Raw genomic sequence first — 25,223 nt, 5'->3', positions numbered from 1 at the left:
TATCAACATTTACTGAAATTTTCATCCAAATCCGTCCATAACTTTTTAAGTTATCTTGCACACAAACAGACAAACAGACAAACAAACACACAAACAAACCAATGCCGACAAAAACATAACCTCCTTGGCGGAGGTAATAATAATAATAATAATAATAATAATAATAATAATAATAATAATAATAATGCATTTTTACCTCCGCCAAGGAGGTTATGTTTTTACTGGCATTGGTTTGTTGTCTGTCTGTCTGTTTGTCTGTCTGTCTGTCCATGTGCAAGATAACTCAAAAAGTTATGGACGGATTTGGACGAAAATTTCAGGAAATGTTGATATTGGGGGTTCAAGGTTCAAGGTGACTTTATTTATACCCGTGGGTAAATTTGTTTTGCAGCAAGCTCTCACTCACTGCCGGTCGCTGCGTGCGCATACGCCCAACACAAATCCTTTGAAAGAATTACAGTGAAGATAATGCAAGCACATACATCACATACATAAGACATAAGACATTATAAACACAATACATGTGGTCACGTGATGGAACTTTTTCAGTGGATTTGGTTGTGGGAAGGGGACAGGAGGAGAAGAAGAATTTTGTGAGGCAGACAGAGATGGGGGGCGGGGGGGGGGGGGGTTAAATGCTTGTATGCGGTGAGTCTGATGTGCCTTGGCGGACGTCTGTGCTCTTCGAGTGCTTTTCTAGTATTTATAGGCACCTTTCAGGATACTCAAAGTCACTGTACAAAGTTGTTAAAATAAATAAAACACAATTAAAACTAGAAAAGTGCAGACCTCCGCCAAGGCAGATCAGTGACACCCCCCCCCCCCCAAACACCACCAAAATTTAATCATTGGTTCCTTGTGCCAGTATCAACATTTCCTGAAATTTTCATCCAAATCCGTGCATAACTTTTTGAGTTATCTTGCACACAGACAGACAGACAGACAGACAGACAGACCAACGCCAGCAAAAACATAACCTCCTTGGTGGAGGTCATTACACACACACACACACATATATATATATATATATATATATATATATATATATATATATATAATACATAGATACAAATGGCAGCAGATAATAGTGAAATTATGTAATAGAGTAGGCCTGTCTGAATTAATAAGTTTTAAGATGGGATAACAGTCTGAATTTTTTTATATGTTCTAAGAGGGCATTCCAGAGGCAGGGAGCTGAGCGGCTGAAAGCTCTGGACCCCAAAGTGGCCAAGCAGGCAGGAAGTGGGCCGGACCAGTGAAATAATAACATATTAATATATAAATAATGTCAACTCCAAACTTTCCTCTACGTTTTAGAGTGAAAAAAGTAAAATTATGTTTACATCTACCAACTATCCTTTAAAACAATGTAAATAACATCAACAAATTGAAATTTATTAAGAAATCTAAGTGCAATTTTAGCAATATTTTATCTCAGTTTATCATTTACACATGTAAATTACAACTTACAGATCACAGTGGATCAACAAATACACAAAACATTTAATAACAGGCAGAATATTGGTTAACTTGCACTTCAGACATTTAAAAATGTTCATATTTGTTCAGGTTATTTGGGTTTTTGTGAAATCATAGTTTGTTTTCGTGTAAATACAGTAAAATGAAATGAAAATGTTATAAAGACAAAAATTTGGAGTTGGGTGCTTCTATGAAACTGGTCCCTAAAAACAGGACATGGGGGCTAACAATTCAAACCAGATGTAGACTAATGTTATGACGCAAGTTTGGAAGCACTTTGGGTCTATTTTAAAGATAAATAAATGCTGAGATAAAAGAGAAACTATTTTTCAGATAAAACACATTTTTATATTATTTGACATTATATTTAATACAAAAATCTGCATGTAACACGGTCAAAAGGACACGAAAATTTACTATGCTACTTTTTTTGTGAGTATCTTTATTCTCTCACAGATACATTTTGAAAATCGAACTAATTATGCAAGACAGAGTGTTTCACAAAAATGACTGCTGTTGCAAAATCATTCGCAATTTATATGCGTTTAACTGGGCAGGTTCTGCATGTAACACAAGTGGACACGATGGGTTACATACAAAACCTGGAATGAGACTGAAGATTCATGAAAAACCCACATGTCTGGATTAGAAAAACCACAAGGAATGACAAATTTAACACAGTGTCTTTATAGCGGTATTTAAGATCATTTGAAGCCACGTTTTCCAGATCAAATGCACTAACACCTCGGTAGCTTTTCATGTCCAAATTTTGGTCCTATTTTTGGCCTCAATATTTTATTATAAATTCATTAATTTTGGGATGGCTCAGAACAAGAATATAATTTTTATTGCATTTATCTGAGGTGATCATTAGGTACATCCTGGGGGGACATATGTCTACATTTGTCTTTTATTATTGGGTCTAAAAATCTGGTGAAGTGCCAGATACCAAAGTGTACCCTGTTTAATAGAAGCATCCAGTTGTGAGTATTTAAAGGTTATTTTGATAGTATTTTACTGATACGACCCACTTGAGATTAAATTGGTCTGTATGAGGAACCTGAAATAAAATGATTAATATCTTCAATGTAATTTTTGTGTTTCACAAATTCATCCCACGGGCCAGACTGGACCCTTTGGGGGAGACCTGTGATGTAGAACAAGCCTTTACCACATAACGTAAAATACAGTAGAAATAAACAATGCTTTTATCTATACACATTACAAGTTTCAAAAAGAAAAGCATGAGACACCCACTCTGTAATCCCTGCATAGACATGTAAAACTAATGTTTCCTGGAAGACTTTCATCTTTACTTTAGTGTCTTTTTTGCATTTGATTATTTCCATCCTCTGCTTATTTCTCTTTGCTACTCTCTCTCTCTCTCTCTCTCTCTCTCTCTCTCTGTGTGTTCGCCCTCTGCCTCTCTCTCTTGCTCCATCCACATACACAAACAAACACAGCTGTCACAGTGGCCTATTACTCAGGGCAAGTGAGAGCCTGCAGATGGGGACTGCTAAATGCTGGTGCCACAGCGCATCAGTGCCTAAGAAACAGGGGCACCTGCTGTGATCACAGGTGACGAGTGGCCGTTTACACATACATACACATAGGTACACAAACACCAACGAGCTTCTAAGCAAACATGTAAAATACAAACACACCATAAATGCAAACAGACATAGATTACAGTGCTACAGCTATGGGGCATACAGTGACAGAGCTATGGCACCTAAATAAAGTGGAGCATATTTTAAAAGCATCAGCCTGTGGGCCCACTTCTACTCTGGATATGTTATTCATGGAAATATGATTGTAGGTTGCACTGTATGTGTTCTATTTATGCTCATAAGACTGATATTGAGAGAATATGTTAGTGAAAATGAGGAATGTAAGAATCAATTGGTAAGTTGGCCTGTGGCTCATAGTGTAGTTTGCATTTAAAATGAGGTGGTTTATTCAATAATAACTTAAAGACTGAAAATAAACACAAAACACCCCTGCCTTCTGCGTCATTTCTAAAGAAGGCAATGCAGTCACTGAACTTTGGTTGAGTTATTTATCTGAACTACATTTATAGTGTTTTCAAGATTAAAATGACTTTCCACCTGAGAAGTTGTTGACAACAAAAGCAGTACGGACGGAGATAAATACAGGCTACACTGAGTCAAACTGAGTAAAAACTGTTAAGTGAAGCTGCAATCTGACAGTTTGTGGCAGAGTAGGGATATTTCTTTAAAGCGTATTATGTCCTGAGTAAGTAAACTCATACACCCAAACACTACCTCTATATCACAGGTGTCAAACATGCGGCCCGGGGGCCAAAACCGGCCTGCCAAAGGCTCCAATCTGGCCCACGGGACGAATTTGCAAGATGCAAGTGAGGACATCAAACTCAAAAATACTATCATATTAACCTATAAATAATGACAACACCATTTTTTTCTCTTTGATTTAGTGCAAAAAACATTCAATTATGAAAATATTTACATTAAAGCTATACCGTATGATGTGGCATTTTTACACTTTTCTTTTGTCATCTTAAAATGCTCCTAATAAGCGTGTGTCAAACTGAAATGTAAAAGAAATCCACCAGGTATTGAAACTCAAAAATGTCTAATTCTCATATATTTCTGATAAAAGTCTGACCAATCATTTTAGTCGGTCCGAATGAAATAATTGGCCGAACCTAGCTGAGCCTCCTGTCAATCATCCATTACAGCCGTCCAGCATCCAATCTGTTATCGCCGTCCCCGCATCCGATATGTGTCCCTCTGAATCTGACGCTTCACTTGCGCTGCTTCTCCTGTCACTAACCACAGTCTACTGTCTAAGGATATGAATGGATAGAACTCAAATGCACACGTGGAAGGGAAAAAACGGATTTATTAACATCAACAACAACTAAGGGGAACAAACAGGAGTCTGATGAATGAAGGATGGAGATATAAGTCCGGAAGTCGGATATACTGGACTGAACAGGTCTGCATAAAGCTCAGCTTTTATGACCGTGGGACTCATACAAGTACATGTACTTGGTGTCACACAGTGTAGGATGATGTAGGATGATAAATGTATGGACTATGAAACCTCAAATGTCCAAGGAAAATTCACAGAGGCCACGTGTTCACAGTGTGCGCGCCCGTCGCCTGGGCACCTCATCTCAACGGTGCAGTGAAGACACTGACCCAGCGCTGCACAGACCAGAACCTTAAATACAGGGTCTACTGATGGAACAGGGGCCGCGGGCCCGCGGCAGGTGGATGATGTATCTGATTACTGAGGGAGGAGTCCACGGACACACCGATGTGGACCGGACCTCTGCCTCTGCTTCCTCCGCGCGCATCAGGTGAGAGGAGGAGAGAGGAGGAGCCTCAGAGCTCAGGCAGGGGGAAGTGGGTGGGGCTTTGGAGGGAGGCGGGTTGTTCATGTTCAAACTTTTACTAAGTGCTGTGAGAAATGCCACATCGGTAGGTATAGCTTTAACAAACGATCCTCTAACAATAAAATGTGAATAACCTGAACAAATATGAACAACCTGAAATGTCTAAAGAAAACTACGTGCGATTTTAACAATATTCTGCCTGTTACTAAAGGTTTAGTATCTTTGTAGATCTGATCTGTAATGCACATGTATAAATGATAAGTTGATGTAGAATATTGACAAAATTGTACTTATATTTCTTAACAAATGACTTTTTTTTTTTTTTCAGATTATTCACATGCTTTTTGTTTGGATAGTTTGTAAATGTAAATATTGGCATAACTGAACGTTATTTTTTGCACTAAAACAATTTGGAGTTGTCATTATTTTTTGCCCATCATGTTATTTTTTTACTGGTCCGGCCCGCTTCAGATTAAATTGGGCTGAATGTGGCCCCTAGAAGAAAATGAGTTTGACACCCCTGCTCTTTATGATCACTTCTGTTTGTCTGTTTCTCTGTCTGACTGTCAGCAGGAAAAGAAAAATCAGGCATTCCAGACCCTTACCACCATACTGAATAATCCCACTATGTTGTCAATAATACAAAACAAAACATGCATGTATATATGTCAGGAACACCAACCATGAAATATGTTCAGTGCTAGGCCATTTCTCTGAAACTAATATATTATCAGATTTATTCATTCATGGAAGCAAGATCCGCCTTCATTTATGAGAAACAATGGATGTTTTATCGCTCAATCTCGACAAATTCTCTGGAAAAAAATAAATAAATAAATAAAAATAGACACCAGATGTGGATTCAGATCTCCATGGTAGACTGTGATATGGTAAAGACCTAACTTGTGTAAAATTTCCAGGTCTAATTGGTCAGACGGACCAGTAGATCCAACTACCATTACTGATGCAAGTTAAGCCTAATGACTAGGGGTGTGTATTGGCATGAATCTTCCGATACAATACAAATCACAATACTAGGATCACAATACAATATATCACGATACTGTTAAAAAGTGTCAATTTTTTTTTTTTTTTTTTGGTTTTATTTCTTTTTTTAAAAGATTATTTCCTGGAAGAATGGAATTACACCAGAAATATGCACAAATACTAAACACATTTTTTATTTGATCACTACAGGATCTAATGCAATATCACAAAAATTTCCTGTGTTAAAACTTAAATTATGTTTTACAGACATTACAGTTTAAGATCCTGCTCAAATGTTCATATTCTATCAGTTCATAACCAACATCATAACATTATTTTTGTGCAATCCAAACAAAGGAACTACTATTATTTAATAAAAAAAAGTGTTAAATAATAATAAATAAAATATAAACAAAAAAACTAAAATGAACCTCAACAATATCTGCATTTGAATAAATACCTAAAACTATCAATACAGTACTTTTTAATATTGATACAGTATTGTGAAATGAAATATCGCGATATATTGCAGAACTGATATTTTCTTACACCCCTAGTAATGACTGCATAGATTTTGATGAAAATAGGGCAGAGAAAAAATACTCTAACCCAGTGGCACCAACTCAACATAAGTCATCATTTATAGTTTGATAAACTATAATAACTTGATAGGTCACCTGTGGCATACCCCAAGGATCGGTGATTAGTCCAAAACTTTTTCTGCTCTATATTAATGATATTTGTAATGTCACTGAATTATTAAAATTTATTATTTTTGTGGATGATACAAATATGTACTGTTCTGGGAAAAATCTAAAGGAACTTTTGTCCATGGTTGAAAGGCATTTAGAAATTCTTAAAACTTGGTTGGATGTCAATAGATTGTCACTTAACATTAAAAAAACTAAATTTATGTTTTTTGGGAATCGAAAAGAAATTGATGGGGACATTACATTAAAAATATGTGTTGCTGAAATTGAAAGAGTGTTTGATACAAAATTTTTAGGGGTTGTTATTGATCACAAATTAACATGGAAACCACATATTAGATACATAAAAGGAAAGATTGCAAAATCAATGTCAATCTTGTATAAGTCCAGAAATATACTCAATCATAAGGCATTACAGGGTGGGGAAGCAAAATTTACACTGAACATTTAGTTGTTTTTTCTCAGCAGACACTACGTCAATTGTTTCGAAACCAAACATATATTGATGTCATAATCATACCTAACACTATTATCCATACCTTTTCAGAAACTTTTGCCCATATGAGTAATCAGGAAAGCAAACGTCAGAGTGTGTGATTTGCTGAAAGCACTTGTCACACCAAAGGAGATTTCAAAAATAGTTGGAGTGTCCATAAAGACTGTTTATAATGTAAAGAAGAGAATGACTATGAGCAAAACTATTAACAGAAAGTCTGGAAGATACTATTAAAGAAGAATGGGAGAAGTTGTCACCCGAATATTTGAGGAACACTTGCGCAAGTTTCAGGAAGTGTGTGAAGGCAGTTATTGAGAAAGAAGGAGGACACATAGAATAAAAACATTTTCTATTATGTACATTTTCTTGTGGCAAATAAATTCTCATGACTTTCAATAAACTAATTGGTCATACACTGTCTTTCAATCCCTGCCTCAAAATATTGTAAATTTTGCTTCCCCAGCCTGTACATATAATTTACTGTTCACTTATACTTCCTTATATGTCATATTAAGTGGGAGTGTGGGGCTCGACATATAAAACAACTGTAAATACTATAGTCCTCCTACAAAAACGAGCCATACGTATTATTAATAAGGCCGGTTACTATGAAAATACTAATGAATTGTTTATGAAATCCCATATTATGAAATTTAATGATTTGGTTTACTATAAAATAATGCAAATAATGTATAAAGCCAAATTAAAGTTATTCTGCATCTGTGTACAAAGGTTTTTCTCGACACACGAGTCTAAATATGATTTGCGAGATGTTTGTAAATTTGTTGTACAAAAAGCTAAAAAAGAGACAAAAAGAAGATGTATATCTGTTGTTGGAGTTAAACTATGGAATGAGGCCAGCATGGATTTAAGAATGTGTAGCCCATTTTTGATATTTAAAAAAATGGTACGTAAGGCAGTTTTTGAAGGATACAATTGTTAAGCTCTAACAAGTAATAGGTAAATAATTTATTTTTGATGCTACATTAAATTACCATTAATTTGGTGGTTAAGTTTTCTGTTTCTCTGGTTTATTTTCACCTTTTTATGTTTCGCTTGTTTGTTTGCTTGGATACATTTTTTTTTTTCTCTTTTTCCTATATTGGGTGCTGGGTAGCTTAACTTGTTATGTAGGACAGGCATTAATATAAGCATTTTGCTTCTGCCTGTGCCTTTTCAGTCATTAACCTGTTGGTAATGTTTGTAATGTTTGAAGTGTTGTTGTTGACACTGGTTGTATTATTATGTGATGACTGAATAAAGAATTTCATCATCATCATCATCATCATCATCATCATAATATTGTGGAATGAGAAGAGTGAACTATTGACCTTAGTTGAGGTGAGGTGCACTTTGTTTTTAACACTGTAGGCCCTAAAAAAACTAAATAAAAAAAGCATATTCGTAATATAAATCAAGTAAGGGTTCTAAGAATCCTAGTCATAGATGCATCTTACTACTATCACAGTTCAGTCTCAGTGAAATAACACTGTGTGCAAAGGCAGATATTTCACTATTTTGTTCTTTGGAAAATGACATCACTCACTTCTCTCCACAGCTGTTGCCATGGTAATACTGGATTTAATAGCTCTCACGATTTCACGTCAACACAGTGAAGGTTTTTTTTTGTTTTTTACAATACTATACAATCCAACTTGAAGAAAACACTTTCATGTTTGATTCCAAGTGTGCCTCTGCCATGCCCTGTCTCCAGCCCCTCAGTGTCCTTAACACATGTATCCTGTACATTTGCAAACAGAAGCTAAATGTTGACAAGATGCTCTTTCCCTCTCAACACGGCCTTCCAGCAGAACAAAAGAATGATTTATTCATTCAGCTAGAGGCGCAGTCTCTTTCCTAATCAAATTTTCAGACGTTTGATTTTAATTAATGGCGCCTTCAATGTTATCTTCCCGTTAAATATTCATCGCAATGTGGCAGCCCCCCCCCCCCCCCTTTGAATCATCAAAGCGTATAAGACACTTGTTTTCCCCCATTCTTCCTTTTCTAGCTCCTCTGTTTCCCCTTCACACTTTCCTTTTCTTTCTTTTCTCCGTTACACTTTTCTGTGCAGAACAACACATCAGTGCACAAACAAATGGCTGCCAAATAGAAAGGAAATCTCTTTTTTTCCGACAGAAAGCTTGTGAGCTTTTATGCACCGTCTGTTATCAGATACTATGTTCAATTTGTGTGAAGAAAGGCAATGATTCAAAACCACTGAAATGAAATGTCTTCAGAGGCTGCGATACACAAAGCTAACTTTAGGCTCTTTTAGGACTTTTAACCATTTGAAGCTATACTTAGGACTGAATCATTTTGATGCTATTACTGTAGATGTAATTTATGTAGCAGAAAAAAAAAACATTCTGCCTGGTGATTGCTCCGTTGTGGGTTCACTAAAACTTTAACTGCCACAGTAACTTTGGGCATTGAGTTAATGTGCAACTATTACGGCTCATCAATCTGCATGACACGATAAGAGGAAGGAAAAAGACTGTATTTAAATGAGAGATATAAGGAAAAGAAGAGGGAGAAAAATAAACACAAAGTATATATAAAAACACAGCAGTAGTAGACAGAGGTCTGTGTTTTAAAGTTGCCTTGTAAAGGTCACAAGCTTATAACAGCAGAATTCAACACATGAAAGATGTACTTAAAATATTTTGGCCTAGTAAGTCGTTTATTGCTTGGCTGTCCCCAAAAAAACAATATTTTTTTTGCCCTTGTTGGCGAGGTGATTTTCTGACATAACTCAAAGGAGTGATGTTTTGGTTTTTTAAATGGAATTATGCATTTTAAAACATTTCCCTGTGGTCTACATAAACTGTAAATGCTATGCTTGGGTCTGAATTCTTCATTAATTTAACTCCACAGGTCCATCTTCAACCCTGTTTCTGAAGTAATGACACCAGAAAGGTTGTTTTGAGCGCTGGCTCTTTAAATTCAAATGAGCCACTTCAGGCCCCGCCCCCTCCAGGTTGTTGACCGTGCTGCTCTGTCCCGTTCAACCACTTGTGTTTGTTAATACAACCAACAACTGAACATTTTAGGTACTCATCTCGAAGTTTGGACATATTTTCAGTAGGGCTGCACGATTAACCTTCATCCTACCAAGCGGGGTCATTTATGACCCCAGACGTTGTTTCATGTGTGTCATTGTGTGTTAAACTGAAACATTACAGGTTTCAGGAGTTTGTTCCTTGGTGTCATCCGGTGTTTGTATTGTAAAAAGTTTTGGATCATCACATCAACTGAACTTGTTATGATGGACTGAGTGTCCAGGGTCATGGATGACCCCAACATTTTTTTCCCAAATTGGCAGTATGTGTCTGATGACACATATGTTTTCTAACATACTTACCTGTAATAATCTATCTGTAACATGATATTCTTTTCCTTTACAGTGAAATATGGCTTTGAGAGGTAGACCTGCACGATATACTGCTGCACAAGCATTTGTCAGATTCGTTGTTTGTTGATTGTTCCATTGACCATTTCACAATAAACATCGCTACAAAATGTATTTTTATACTTTGGTTACATTGCTGCATACTAACTATTTGACTAAGTGACATATCATGACAATTTTTTTCAATTCATACTGAATTGCATCCAAAATAAGACTGGGGTCATAAAAGACCCCACTTGGTAAGTTTTGTATGTAAACTGTCATGGTAGGATGAAGGTTAATCGATTTTAAATCGAAATCAGATTTTTTAATTAGGAGGATTTTTAAAAAAGGGATTTCATCTCTCTCATGTGTAGTCTATTCCCCCTGGCAAACTTATGTTATTTTTTTGTTGTATACATTGTTTGCATACTCTACTTCATTCAATAAAGATTTAATGAAAAAAAAATACAAAAATAAAACTTCTGTGGGCCTGTCATGTGATACCATTACAGATTTGAAGTAGGGAGCAGTGGCTTGCAATGCGGGCTGCTCACAAAAATGACATGCTGACTTCTACTGTCTTTTGTAGTTTCATCCAAAAATTGAAATCGAAAATCGAATTTTTAGAGGAAAAAAAATCGGGATTTTATTTTTTGCCAAAATCGTGCAGCCCTAATTTTCAGTATGGACAACAACCACTGCTGCTGATAAACAATTATGGCGTACTCGGAGAAATGCTCGTTGGAAGTCTTGACCTTATATGTGCAAATGATGTAACTAATTATAAAATGTAAGAAATTAAGCAGGAATTGAAACAGGTTGTAGAAATCCACTCAATTTTTGCCGGAATTAATATAAAGATAGCTTTGCAGCACCTGAAGGGTTCAAATTCAAAGTTTTTGAACTGTTAGGGTCCAAATACACAAATACATGAACGAAAGACTAATAAAAGTGGATTTAGCAAAAATATGACCCCTTTAATAATTAATTGCACATTGTTAATAGGAAGGCAGAGATAAAGACAACAATTTATTCTCACCACTTTCTGTTTGGAGTTTGGTTTCTGTAGTAGCCATTCGATGTCAAGAGAGTTGGATGATGGGAACTGATGGTGACATGGCAAGGTGGCATTGTCCCCAACGACCTTCTTCATCTCCGTCTGGGCCCCCACTGACAGCAGGCAGAAGAGAACTGAGGGAGTGGTGGAGAGAGGGAGGGAAAAAAAAGAAGAAGAGATGTCAGATGGGTACACTGACTCGATCCAAACTTGAGACAAGAGACAGATGCTGCAGATAGGAAGCAAAAACATGCTGATAGAAGAAAGTGACACCGAAGACGTAGCGAGAGAGATGACCCAGAATCCCAATCACTCTCTGAGAGATGACACGGGACAGAACGGGGATTCTTTTCACATGAAATAGAGTTTGGCATAGGACATCAAAGAAAAGCATTTTGGTTAAACCTTTTTGACAAGAGCAGTCAAATACCATTCTTAGTCTCAGCAGCAGCTTCAGGGAGTGGCAGCCTGGAAGGAAAGGTGCAAAGCTTACCGGAGACCTATATGTCCTATATGTGGAAATGTCTACGGTGATATTTACTGAACTGCAGATGTTTCCATACTAGCCTTGATCACTTTTATCTCATTATGTGTGACAAAAAAAGACAAAAAAACACCACCTCCAACTACTGCAAAGGGATGATACAATCATCCCTGATAAAACACATACTTAAAAAAATCCAGTCTACTCAGCTAAGAGCTTGCGTTGCAGTAAAAAGTAGCAATTACTGCATGTGTGTGCATGTGTGTGTGTAAGCGAGTCACTCTGGGCACTGGCCAGACTGTCAGGGCCTGTGTCTCAGTGGGGGAGCAGCAAGGCTAATTTATTGGAGGATGCTGGACAGCCTGGCGGGCTTGAGTGGAATTAGCCAGAGGCGTCACAGGGGTTTGCTGGAAGCTGGAACTACGGATGGTATTGGTGTGTGTCTAGAGGGGGTGGTGAGCTGCTGAGATATTCGACTCCCTCCACCTGGTAAAAAGCCTGAGCATTAATGCCTGAGCTTAGAAACTGAAATGTGATGGATATTTTTGACTCTACAACATTTAACTTAACTACCTGTCTTTAATTTAATTGCCAAATGAGCCAATAGCTCCCGGGGATTCTAAGAGCTTAAAATAAAATTATCCATCCCAGCAGATGCTCATTTAGAACCTTGCAGGGACGTACACATTGAGCAAATATTGGTACATCTCCTTGTCATTATCATGCTGCCTAATAGGTGCTCAGAGGTCCTATAATTCCTCCTGTTTACATAGATTCAGTACACATTATGGTGTGGAACACATTTAAACTGAAACGGTAAAATTTGTTATTAAAGAAAAGTACATATTAGTACAATAATGGCTCATTATTAATCTCAAGGCCCTCACTGAGCAAAGTATTTTATAATTCACGTGGAACAACTATCAAAAAAAGTAATTCAGAGGTTATTGAAGGAAACCTTAGTTAATGTCCTTGAAGTTACAGAATACGTATTAATAAATGCTTTGAATAATGACATCATGGTAAATACAGGCACTTTAATATACACTGATTCCTAGTAGTTGTATAGCGTACAACTCAGGACAAAGTTTGCACTGAAACAATGTGTTTTTGCTTACCAGACAATAAAATACTCAAATGCCAAATGTTCCAGAGACAAAAATGTGGTTGTGAATGCATCAGCACAGTGTCTGTCCACTTGTTTGCTGGTCCACCCTCACAGAAGCCAACACCCTGTCCCATAAGGGATCTTTGGGCCAGTGAAAATGTCAGCTCTGTGCTGTGAAACCAATGAGTCAGTGCTGACGCAGGACATAGAGGCGAAGAAACCACTTCTTCCAAAAGAGCTTCGCCCCATAAGGATGACATCATTTGGTGGATTTCAGCAGTTCCTTCAGTTTTGTTTAAACTCCACGAGTGCTCTGCTATAAACCCACACTCCAGGCTTCTCACTGTCAGTCAAGTTTATAGTTTCAAATTGGAATTCAGCATTTCGACTGAGAGAGTTTTATGGTCGGTAGAGTGTTACAAAGTCCTTTTTGCAACCCAGGGGTGACAACAAATTGCGGAGGCGCCCCCGCTCTGTTGGATCACCTGCTTAGTTCAAACCATTAGTCAGCAGAAAAAAGGGCCACCCCTCCTCACCAAGAAGTTCCTGGACCCTGAAGGTATCCCCATTTATGATTTTTTAATGCAGAATTTGCAGGGTCATCCATCTTGTGGGCTGCCCGCTGACATTAGTTTGGATGTCAAAAGAGAAGGAAAGCTTTGCAGTAAAGCAAAGGAGAATTCAGTATGCATGTGCAGGTGGTTGGACCTAATGATGTGAGTTAATGTAAGGTTGGTGGTACGGCAGTGTGGTGGAAGACCTGTGCCCACCAATTCCCCTGTGCACCTCAGGCTAACCTCTGTAATCAGTGCTCCCACACTCATCAGCAGCCCAAGGCTGAACAGTGTAGCAGGCCTGATAAGAGCCCAATGCTTCCTTTCTCACCTCCCACCTCTCCTTTAACAGCCCACCACTCCAACAGGAGGCCCCGTAAATGGGAAGAGTTTACTCGCGAGACAGCTAGGGCCAGGGTGACCGAAGAAACAGGGCATTGCAATCTTTTTCCACACAATGTACTTGACTTTCATGTAACTAACTTTTAAAATGACCTTGAAAAATAAAAATAACAAGCCCCTGATAATAGCTTTGCAAGTCAACTCAACAAAACAATGAGACATGACATGCCCTACATTGTTTGTTTTTGACTAAAAAAAATAGGAAATATCTTCTGTCTCTATGTGATGGAAAGAAAATTGTCTTTCAGCCAGAAAGCGTTGGCAGACAAATCAGAGTATACTTCCGTATACAATCACTGCTCTCCACTTTCCCACTTATGTATGGTCTTGCAGAGGGGCTTTTGTGCTGTGGAATGGATGACACAGTGCTCCCAAAATAAGCTCGCCTTGAAGTGAGTTTGTGCTTGCATTTGGATTGGCCTCATTCACCGTGTGCACAGCTGGGACAGTTGGACTGCAAGACCCCGTCATTCGTGTCAACAAGAACTACGAGGCAACAAAACTCATCTCTGTGGCAGCTTTGCACAGAACATGAAAAATTGTTTTGTCAGTCAAGTTTAGGGTGTGATCTTGGCTTTTCATTTGCAGTAACGTGACCTTGTAACAATAAAAACTGTGAACCGAGGTAGCTTAAACCTGCACACAGATAACATTCCTGGTCACAGTGCAGTGTATTTATTCACAAAGCTTTATGAGATTCCATAAGGACATGGGAAAGGGCATCTAAATAAACATGACCATATTGAAAGAGCAATAAATGTGGAGAGAACTTGTGCTATAGTAGCTGTTGCCATACATATTTTCCATCCCTCTTTCTTTTTCATTGTTTGCTTGTCTCTCTGCCTTTCCAAACACTATACGGCTCAGATTCCTGCTCTCATGGTTTTTGTGCTAAGTTCAATCTTTATTCTCAGAAAGAAAGAGAGGAAGCATATCGTAATTAAGAAAAGAATGCGAGATCTAACACCAGAGGTTTAGGAAGAGAGAAAGATAGACACATTTGACAAAGAGAGAGACTGAGAAGGCTGGGGTGAAATATGGAGGAACCAATTTCTATGAAAAGGCCCTAGGGGGAGTTGTGCTCCAGTAAATCCGCCTTACAGAGCCCTGCAATCTTATTATAGTGTGGCCAGTGAGACGGACAGACAGACAAACAAGGCAGGCCTGGATCTTTCACACTGCCCAAAGTCAAGCCCCATATCCCCTCAGTCAGCACATTGGCATGGCTGGGGCCTCTGCCACGTCCAAAGCTTATGACCTCTGGTACTCAAACACAGCAGATCAGAGAGGAGAGGGACAGGGGGAGATAAAATGGGGTGAGGAGTGAAAGGAGGGATACAGAGATGGAGCAACACTATATTTTGAGCTAGTACAGTAAGTCAGCGGTGTGGACGATGGATTATACCATCAAAAAGGTGGCTTTCAGTGCAGGTTAACAAATGCACAAAAGGAGAAAAAGATTCAAGGGATTGCCGTTTTATCTTTGATGACAATTCCCTACTGTGTGCACATGTACTAATGTACACACTGAATGTACCACATATGTCTCCATATACATTTTATGTATATGAGACTGCTGGAGTGTATGATTTATGCTTTATGTGAGTACATGCCGTCAGAGGAACCTTCTCTGCTCCTTATCTGCGTAATGGAGATGCAAGGGATTGCCTTTTCCAGACGTTAAATCAGTGTCTGAGTTCGCAGACCTGTGATTTGGTATAACCTGTAAAGGATCACTATAGCAGGCAACGGTAACAATTATCGTCATACCCTGGCTGTGTGTTGGGACTGTTTATTTTTGACAATTAGAGGCTTACTGAGAAACAGGATTGGTAACAGAAGTGGAAGAGAGGAACAGTTTATGCTATGACCTTCATGTAAATTCTCTGAAACATTACTTCATGCATGTAACTTGCAAAATCTGACATTGCAAATATAAATACAATGCATCCCATTCCTATTGCTGACGTACAGTTAGTTGTTTTTAGCTGAGCTTGGGACATGCTGAGAGGAGCATAGGGATGATGAGACAACAGTGAAATACTCACAGCTCAGCGTACTGTTTAAAAGGCTGTACTTGCTCCCACCCACAGTACAGCGCTCATGTGTGACCTGAATTCGATATTCAAATGGCAAACATATATACTATAAATACCACCAACATGGCGCAGACATTCACAGGAGGCTATGTCTGCCCTGACCTTTTCTTTCCTGTGCTCTCTTTGAGGATTTTGAAAGAAGACTTGCTTGAAATGCCAAAAAAATCCCTCAGATCTTTCAGCGGAGAGGACGCCATCTCCATTTGTTAGTGAGCACCTAGGCTATACCAGAGGGGAGTCCTAATTCATGCAGTCACAGTTCCTTTTTTAATTACACCTTCTTATGTGGTAATCTCTTTAAATGTACCGAGTTATCGTGCACCTTTAAAACACATGTTTTGCATGTGGCACACTGCATTAGTCTCCTTGTAGTCTCAAGGTCCAAGTCATGAATATATTGCTCCAGTGAAAATCAAAGGGTCTGTTCTTTCACTGACTGGAGGCTGGCTCTTTGAAGGAACAAAATCCCATAATCCTCCTTCCCTCATATCCAGCGACCGATGCTCCCTTCTGCTGACATGGCGCTTTTCTTAGTTATTCGTTACAATGATGTACAAAGATACCTATTCATAATTAACAAACTGCTAAAACACGTAACACATACTTCCTGAACAATTCTTTCTACATTAATCCACCAAACAAGCTCAGTTTATTTTAATGCTATAGTAATATGTCACCATACTTTTAACCCTGTAAAGCCTGAACCATTAAATCATTGACAGAAAATTCCAATTCTTTGAAACCGGAGCCTTTATTGGTCCTTCTGAACAACCAAAAAACTTTTTTTTTTTTCAAATATCAATTTCCATGTATGATTTAAAATTTTGTATCACATTTAATACATTGGGTCTCAATGCTCAAATATTATTATTACTGAACAAACAAAAACATAATATAACACAAACACGTCTAACAAATTGGTAATTCCTTTTCAAAATTGGCAAAGTTCTGCCTCCTTCCTCATTAACGGCAATCTTGTAGTGTTACTGGAAAGGCCTCTGGTGAACAAATTCCTCCCCCCTGGTGGATTATCTGTCTATAGCATGTATCTAAATTTATAAATCATGGTTTTTCAAGAAAAAAGTATCACACTGATTATGTAGAGGGCTTCAAAACTCATGTATCAAATATGATACATTTGGGGTTATAGGGTTAATTATGTTAGTCATTTCTGCATTCTGTTTGAGGAGTTGAAGAGAAGACTCTGTTGAGGAGAAGCCCGTACCTACAGAGCAATTCACATTAATGAAGAGACAGGTAGAGAAATATATAAAAATATCAACTTTTCATTATTTTCCTCATGTTCTTGCCATTTCTGCACATCATGTTGCCATCACATAATAAGATTTATACTTTTATTTTGAAGCCACAATGTAGTTACATAATAAAATAGCAATAATTACAATCAATAATCTTTCCCTCAATACAGAAGTGTTTTTTTTTTTCCCTTTACAGTCTATATATCATTAACATAAGATCATATGAGCCATTTTTAGATTGAAAGCCTAAACTTGGTGGTCTTCTCCTCATGCTCTGCTTTGATAAAGCTTTCTAAGAACTCTGGTTTGAGCATAAAGATGAGTTTGGGGAGGAAAGGAAGAAATGGAATCATTTCCAAGATCATCCCTTGAACCTGGAGGGAAAAGGCAAATGGGAAAAGAAATGGAAGACCAATGGGAGTTGAAAAAAAGAGATGAAATACCACAGAGGTCTGAATAATGTAAGGCCCTGTGGTAAATGTTCACCTCGTGGCGTTCTTATTGCCTTCATTAGCATCCCTTTCATGGCCTTGTCATTGCTGTCATGTAGAGCGATAGGGACACTATCCTGCTGACAGATCCCCAAAATAGATTCGAAATTAGTTTCACGACAAGCACTTTTAATTCCCCCAAAGCATTCTGCATTTTCCCTCAGCAAAATAAGGAAGTAGGGAGGAGATGGGAAAAAAAGCTAATTACACCATTCCCCAGGGGAGGGAGAGTCAGAGAAACCTGCTTACAGTGCTATACACATCGTATCAATGCTGCATCTGGTGGCATCACCCACACTCATGGGTGTAGCTGTCCAAGATGCTATGGATGCTCCATAAATCTTCTCATTTTAGCCTGAAACAGACCAAAGAGCACAGCACTTCTTTTATAGGGTTGTACATGTTTTCCACTCCCTTGCACCACTTTTACCACCCTTTGTAACATATCCTCCTTGACTGCACTTTACCATCTATGCACAAAGTTGGATTTTTCCTGTAATTTATGAACAGAATCTATTTATACTTAAAACTAGTTATCATTGTAAGCAGTCTGTGTCTTAATACTTTCCACCTTTATGTAGTTTCTCTACAAACCACAGCTGGACACATGACCAAGCGGAAAGAGTGACCAGCAGAGGATTTAGATGAACTCTAGAAAACAGTGATTTTCATTGGCTGAAAGTTCTCCCTTTTTTTTTTTTTTTTTTTTTTTTAATTAAAAGCCAATTCATCATTTTGGAAAGGATGGTCCCTATTTAAAATGATAATTACAGCAATGCATCTTAGAGACGTCAGACAGAAACAGGGAATAATCTTTGGTTGTTTGTTGGTGTTAAACCATTTACAGGGTTACATTCAGTTTCACAAACACAATTCAAGACATTTTTACCCCCTCTAATATGTTCAAACTGAAAGAGGTCCAAATGTCAAATGGTGTGTTTGGCGCCAGATAACACACTTCAGTTACATGGAGCTTGAACAGTGACCTCTCTATATTTGTATAGAAACAACATCTCAACATCTGGAAAAGCCTAAACAAACCAGTATGTGTTGCACAATGAACAGCCTGATTGTCCTTAAAACTATGGAGAAAAAAGTAAGAAAGGCAAGATCTTGAGGAAACTTATTACCAAGGTTACTGAAAACGTGTGTGTGTGTGTGTGTGTGTATGTGTGTCTGTAAAGGGCACATCCTCCCTGCAGTACACAGCCTCGAATAAACCTGCAGTTCCCCACTGAGAAAACACATTTTAATGGAGGGACAGTGGGGAACAGATCCTTTGACATATTAATACACCAACAAATATACTTCATTCCAAAATCAAACACTTGTATGCTATTACAAAAACATTCTGAAGAAATCTATTCACCTACATTGTATTGTCTTACACTGAAGAGAAAACAATTGCTTGGTTTAGTGGTAGATCAGCAGTTTGGGCTATCAAATGCAAACAACTCCACATCCTGTTAGTAAAATTATATTTGCTTTGATAAAAATGAAACTTGGTCTCCTCACACAATCAAAACTTCAATCTAATCTTCTCATATTTCTCAGTATTCCAATAACTCCTGTCTAACACTTGATTTTATTTCTTGGTTTAAAGTGCCATAACACTATTTTTGTTCAATACTGATGTCAAAGAGATCTCCTACTGTATATATAGGTCCAAAAGCAAAAGTATAATCCACAATAAGGAAGACTGTTTTTTTTTGCTGAGGTCAAGCTCTGTTAGACCATGTAAGTCTGACAGATGGTACAGTGAGAGACATGATGTGCTGTATTCATTAAAACACTGTAGAAGGCAGGTTTTCCTGCTGCTGATCAACTTAAATCTCTCCTGTTGGGCATTGGTATCATATGATATCATAAGCACTGCTGGCGCTTGGACAGCTGGGCCAGCTATAATATAAACAGACATAGCACCCACAGTGCACATATAAACAGCTTTTTGCTCCTGCATCTTTTCCTGGCACATCAGGCAGCCGTGGGCATGATTCTCTGTTCCCAGGACACAAAGTACTCCTCAATTTCCCCAGTTATTTATGTGGTCTAATCTCAATTTGTGGCTGGCAAGTGTGTGAACGAACTTCTCTCACATTGTTGGAGTGGCTGGACATGGGCACTGACCTCAGCGGATCAATACTTAATAAGCTTTTGTGCTGCCAAGTCCATTTTGCTGCAATCTGCAATTTTTTATGTCCATTAGGTTGAAAATAGAGCTGACTAGGTGTAAGACCACAGGAAGTGGAATGTATCGTGGTTGCCCAGACTCTCTCTGATGATGAATGCTTCACAATAGTGACCAGTGACCAGTGAAAACTTCAAATACTATCTACCTCATGTGCTATAAAGTACTACACCCTTGGCTTATATAAAATGCAATTCAATACCCCAGTGGTGTTTCAAAGAAGCATTTAATGACTTGTGGGAAGACAATAAAAGCCACAGTGGGCTATATGGTTAAGTTTGGCAGCATGTGTCGAACAAGGAGGTTGCAAGGAAAACAAGCCTAGAGCTATAGTGCTATATTTGGAGCAGCACTAAAGCCCATCTTTAGAAGCATTATAACATTGCCCCAGTCTGGACATTTAAGCACTCCATTTTGGTCGCTCATAGCCGGCTGTATATGAGGACTCTGGATGCTGCTATTCTTCATCTCCCTTCCTCAGCACACATTTAATTCCATTATTTAGGTCACTTTGAGTATCTGTCACTGTCCAAAGGTAAAGTTCACCTGGGGTTGCACAGACACTAATTTACTCCGCTGGATACACGGGAGAATAGAAACTGAATGCAACAGAGCAGCTCCCATGTTGTACATTTCATCAGCTAATTGAAAACAGACGGGACGCTAACTCCCTCTCTCCATCCGCTCAGCACCAGCAACACTGGGCTACGTCACTGACATATTAACGTTGTCGCCAGTCCTATGGTATGCAACTGACATATCATTTTACTTGATCGGTTGAGCGGAAAATAAAAAGCTGCGGACGTCTCATGTATACAATTAGACATCCTGCCTTAGAGTTACTGCTGCTGCAGCTGCAAAGGACAGAGGAGTACCCTATATATCCTCGTTTGACGGGGAAGGGCACATTGATGGCTGCCATTTCCCCAGAGGTGGGCAGATGCCACGTCTGTTTTGGCAGCTGTATACTGAAAGGTGTTGACTGGTGGGGCAGCTGACTGAGGTGAGTGCTGGCTGCGTAATAGCCAGGGCGGTCAACAGGAGCTGCAAGGCTTCCAGGAAAGGCCTCACTTGGGCTCATTTAGGGGAGCTAATGGACCTACCTACCATCTGTCCTTATGATTAGCTAACTCCATTCATGCAGGACACTAACCGCCACATAACGCACACACATAAACATTTACAGAATATAACTAGTAAAACACAAATGTAGCCTGGTATTACTACCACCAGATGGCACTGCTATTGAGGCACGCTTGTGAGAAGAGTAAGAATACTGGGGGACAACTATAGCAAGAGAGACGTGAACATAGGAAGCCATCTTGTTTTACCTCATCAATGATGTGTGTGGTTTTCTGAAGAATAAATGCTGTTGTCTGGTGGTAAATGTCCTTAAAAGTGTCTTTTTCACTATAATCACATTATTTTATGGAATATTTTCTCCTAAAATGTGATGGTACAGGGTGGGGAAGCAAAATTTACAATGAACATTTAGTTATTTTTTTTCAGCAGGCACTACGTCAATTGTTTTGAAACCAAACATATATTGATGTCATAATCATACCTAACACTATTATCCATACCTTTTCAGAAACTTTTGCCCATATGAGTAATCAGGAAAGCAAACGTCAAAGAGTGTGTGATTTGCTGAATGCACTCGTCACACCAAAGGAGATTTCAAAAATAGTTGGAGTGTCCATAAAGACTGTTTATAATGGAAAGAAGAGATGACTATGAGCAAAACTATTACGAGAAGTCTGGAAGATACTATTAAAGAAGAATGGGAGAAGTTGTCACCCGAATATCTGAGGAACACTTGCGCAAGTTTCAGGAAGTGTGTGAAGGCAGTTATTGAGAAAGAAGGAGGACACATAGAATAAAAACATTTTCTATTATGTACATTTTCTTGTGGCAAATAAATTCTTATGACTTTCAATAAACTAATTGGTCATACACTGTCTTTCAATCCCTGCCTCAAAATATTGTAAATTTTGCTTCCCCACCCTGTATTTGCTGAAATTTGACAAAATGCAAAAAACTGTGTAAAGCTAACATAGACTGCCATATTTTCTTGCCCTTCTGTCCACTTAGGCCTAGCAATCTTACAATCATTTGGCATATACTTCTTTCTCAGAAGGACTGTACGCGTCACACTATTTAAAAAATATCAGCGCTATCAAAACTTTACTCAGTTAACAATCCTTTTCAATGGTCCGTTTATCACCTTGATAATGTTACAGAGAATGTTGTGCTAATTTATTTCAGAGACCCTTATTGATTGTAAATTAATGTTGCTAGCTCAAGTCCTTTGGCTACTGAGTTTACATCAGTCAGCTGATGACAATACTTTTACATCTGTCCATGCTAAAGTGTTCAGTTTCAGTTTGTGAAGAAAAAAATGACTGTAAGAGCGTCAACTGCAACTGACTTCTGACGTCCAACGCGCAGCGAGTCTGAGTTTCACAGCTGCTTTAGGGTGTGAAAATGCTATTGATTCATTATAAAACTCTAACAAGGCAAAATAGGTCACCACAATCTACGTAATTAATGGAAACAATGAACTGTATGTACAGGAACATGTGGATGTGTTTCCTTACTTCGTTTAGATACTGTCATAATATTGTAATAATTATGCAAAAATGCAGGATTTCTAGTCAGATAATGAAGACAAACCATCACGCACAGCCTAAGCATGCAGAAACTAAATAGAACTAGGGGAAAACTTTGATAGTAACTTATCTATATTAAGTTATGATTCAGCTCACAGGTTTTGATTTCACCTCACAGTATTGTCAAATGATCTTTTGGTGAGATGGACCTGCTGGATCAGAAGCACCAAATACAATGGAACACTAATTAAATTTAGTCATTTAATACAAGATTATGGAAAGCATTTTATATGAAAGATACAAGATAAAACGCTTCATTTTGTTTTGTTGTCACAGAATTTGGAATTTTTTTCATTCTTGCTAGAATTACATAATTTTGAAGCGGTTTTCACCAGTAAAGGTTAAAGTAAAGGCTAAAGTAGTAAAGGTTCAACTTTCTACTGAATATAGTGGGCAGTCTTGATAATAGTGACTATGTATACCTCGCAGTGTTAAGGTGCATTGGGAATAATACACATAAACTGTTACAATAAACTCTAACAGAATAAAAATGAGGACTCTCTCAACTGTAGTCCAGCTTCTGCATATTTGTAATTTTAAACTTTCACATTTTTATCAACTAAACACAAAATTCCACTTTTCCAAGTAAAGAAATCAAAACATTTTGCTTCCTGTACTGGCTAAATTTCAGCAGGCTATATAAACTTTGCAAAACTGTGAGAACAAGAGTGAGCAAGAAAATTAATCCAGACTGTGTTAGAATTAGTCTGTTTTAAAGGAGAGTACACTATTAATTATTACGTTAACTTCATTTATTATTGGAATGCATTTATTGACATTAGCATTTAAGGACAGCCAAGATAAGTACGCTTTACTTTTGGGTTTACTATGAGGGTTTATGTGTCTCATTTCCAATTCAGAAGGGCAGAGCAAACAGTAGCTTTGTTCAAGTAACTGGAGTCAGTGTAAGGTCCTGTCTACATGCAGCGAGCTTTTAAAAGTGACATAAAAACACACAGAGACACACTCCTCAAACAAATGTGCTTGCCCTTTGTGCTACTCAGCACCATTTCTTCCCACCCCCAATGTCTCGAAAAGGAATGCCCACGCAGCCACATCCGAGGGTGGAAAGAAGATTGAAACCAGATGAATGGAGTTCGGGTACAGTCTGCTCGCCAGGCCCATATTTCACTCCTCGAAGCCTGATTAAAACGAGGTGCAGCACTAGCTGGGCCAAGGCAGCTTATTCTGGCGAAGGACATTTGCTTGCAGTGACACCCTGAGCTAGGAAGAAACAGGGCGAAGGTCACAAGTGTAGCCTCTGCAGTTGGATCACAGTGTTATTATAGTGGTTTCCTCAGTGAGGCGCAGCAAGAATAAGAAATTGTATAAAGTCAGAGTACATCTGAAGCTATCGGTGACAAATTTGACTACATTCCTGCCTCGCCATAAAATCATAAAGAATCTGTCTTTGTCTGTTGTTTGTGTGTGTGTGTGTGTGTGTGTGTATATGTGTGTGAGAGCATGGCGGAGTACGGGTGGGGGCTGAGGAAGTACAAAGTAGGCCATTGGTGTGGTGGAAACTGTAAACTGTCATGCCAACGAAAATGAGGACAAACTACAAGGATTGTGAAGGAAGAACTACTGTATTAACGTCACACAGAAATTACATAAAGCACCATATTAGTAGATCATGCAAAAAAAAAAAAAAAAACATTAAAAGCTACTGACACTTAATATAATGACATTAATATGCTCATTTCAGTCACGTGTAATGAATTCCTCCAGGTATCAGGTTGCCAGGAAACCCCTTTTGGAAACCTTTAAGTAGGTTTCAATGAAAAACCCACATAATTGCAGGGGTTTAGCTGTTCCTACATGTTAAGAAAAAAATCTAAATCCTGAATATAACTTGCAAGACCTTTGTCAGCAGACATTACATTCCAGTGAACGCTGAGCATTGTTGCAACCTTTCAACTATAATTTAGTGGGGCTACGGAGAAGACGACGAAGAAAAAAATAACTGCTTAACATGCCACGTCTTACTTTCTTCTGCTTTTTGTGTGTGTTTGGAGGTCATGTCATTGTATCTATGCGCGTGTGTTAATAGAGTCAGAGGGTGTCATTTGCATTCTTTCTGTGCAAATGTGTACAAAGAGTCAGCTAGAGGCAGAGTCTGGTCGCTGTAGGTGTGTGTCTGTATTGGAAGCCTAACACATGCGCGAGTGTATGTGAGTGTGACTGACTGATTAGCGGCCTGTTTTCATCGACTGTCTGCAGTCACCTCTCCTGAGATAGACAGAGACATAGTGGGAGAATTTCGTACTATTTTCCAGAGCTGGCTTCTTTTTCCTTCCCATGCAGCTGGTCGGCCACACTCACGACTTGATGCCAAACACACTCCCCTCTATCCCCTTGACATTTTAGCTATGTTACTGCTGAGAGAGTTGTGGCTCGCCTGCCTGCCGCCTGCCTGTACACACAAGTAAATAAAGCCAAGCTCATTTCATTTGGCCATAAT

General features: G+C 38.4%; 1 protein-coding gene across 1 annotated transcript in view; it reads right to left on the bottom strand.

Annotated features, from left to right (window-relative positions):
- clmpb (CXADR like membrane protein b) overlaps nt 1-25,223 on the bottom strand; it is a 93,129-nt gene that overhangs the window by 19,138 nt on the left and 48,768 nt on the right. Inside the window, exon 2 of the mRNA XM_030151994.1 lies at nt 11,491-11,642. Coding sequence (XP_030007854.1) covers nt 11,491-11,642 — 152 coding nt within the window. The remainder of the gene's footprint in view (nt 1-11,490; nt 11,643-25,223) is intronic.

Source organism: Sphaeramia orbicularis, chromosome 13, assembly GCF_902148855.1.
Source record: "Sphaeramia orbicularis chromosome 13, fSphaOr1.1, whole genome shotgun sequence".
Classification (NCBI taxonomy): Eukaryota; Metazoa; Chordata; class Actinopteri; order Kurtiformes; family Apogonidae; genus Sphaeramia; species Sphaeramia orbicularis.
This window is presented reverse-complemented; position numbering and strand designations above follow the sequence as displayed.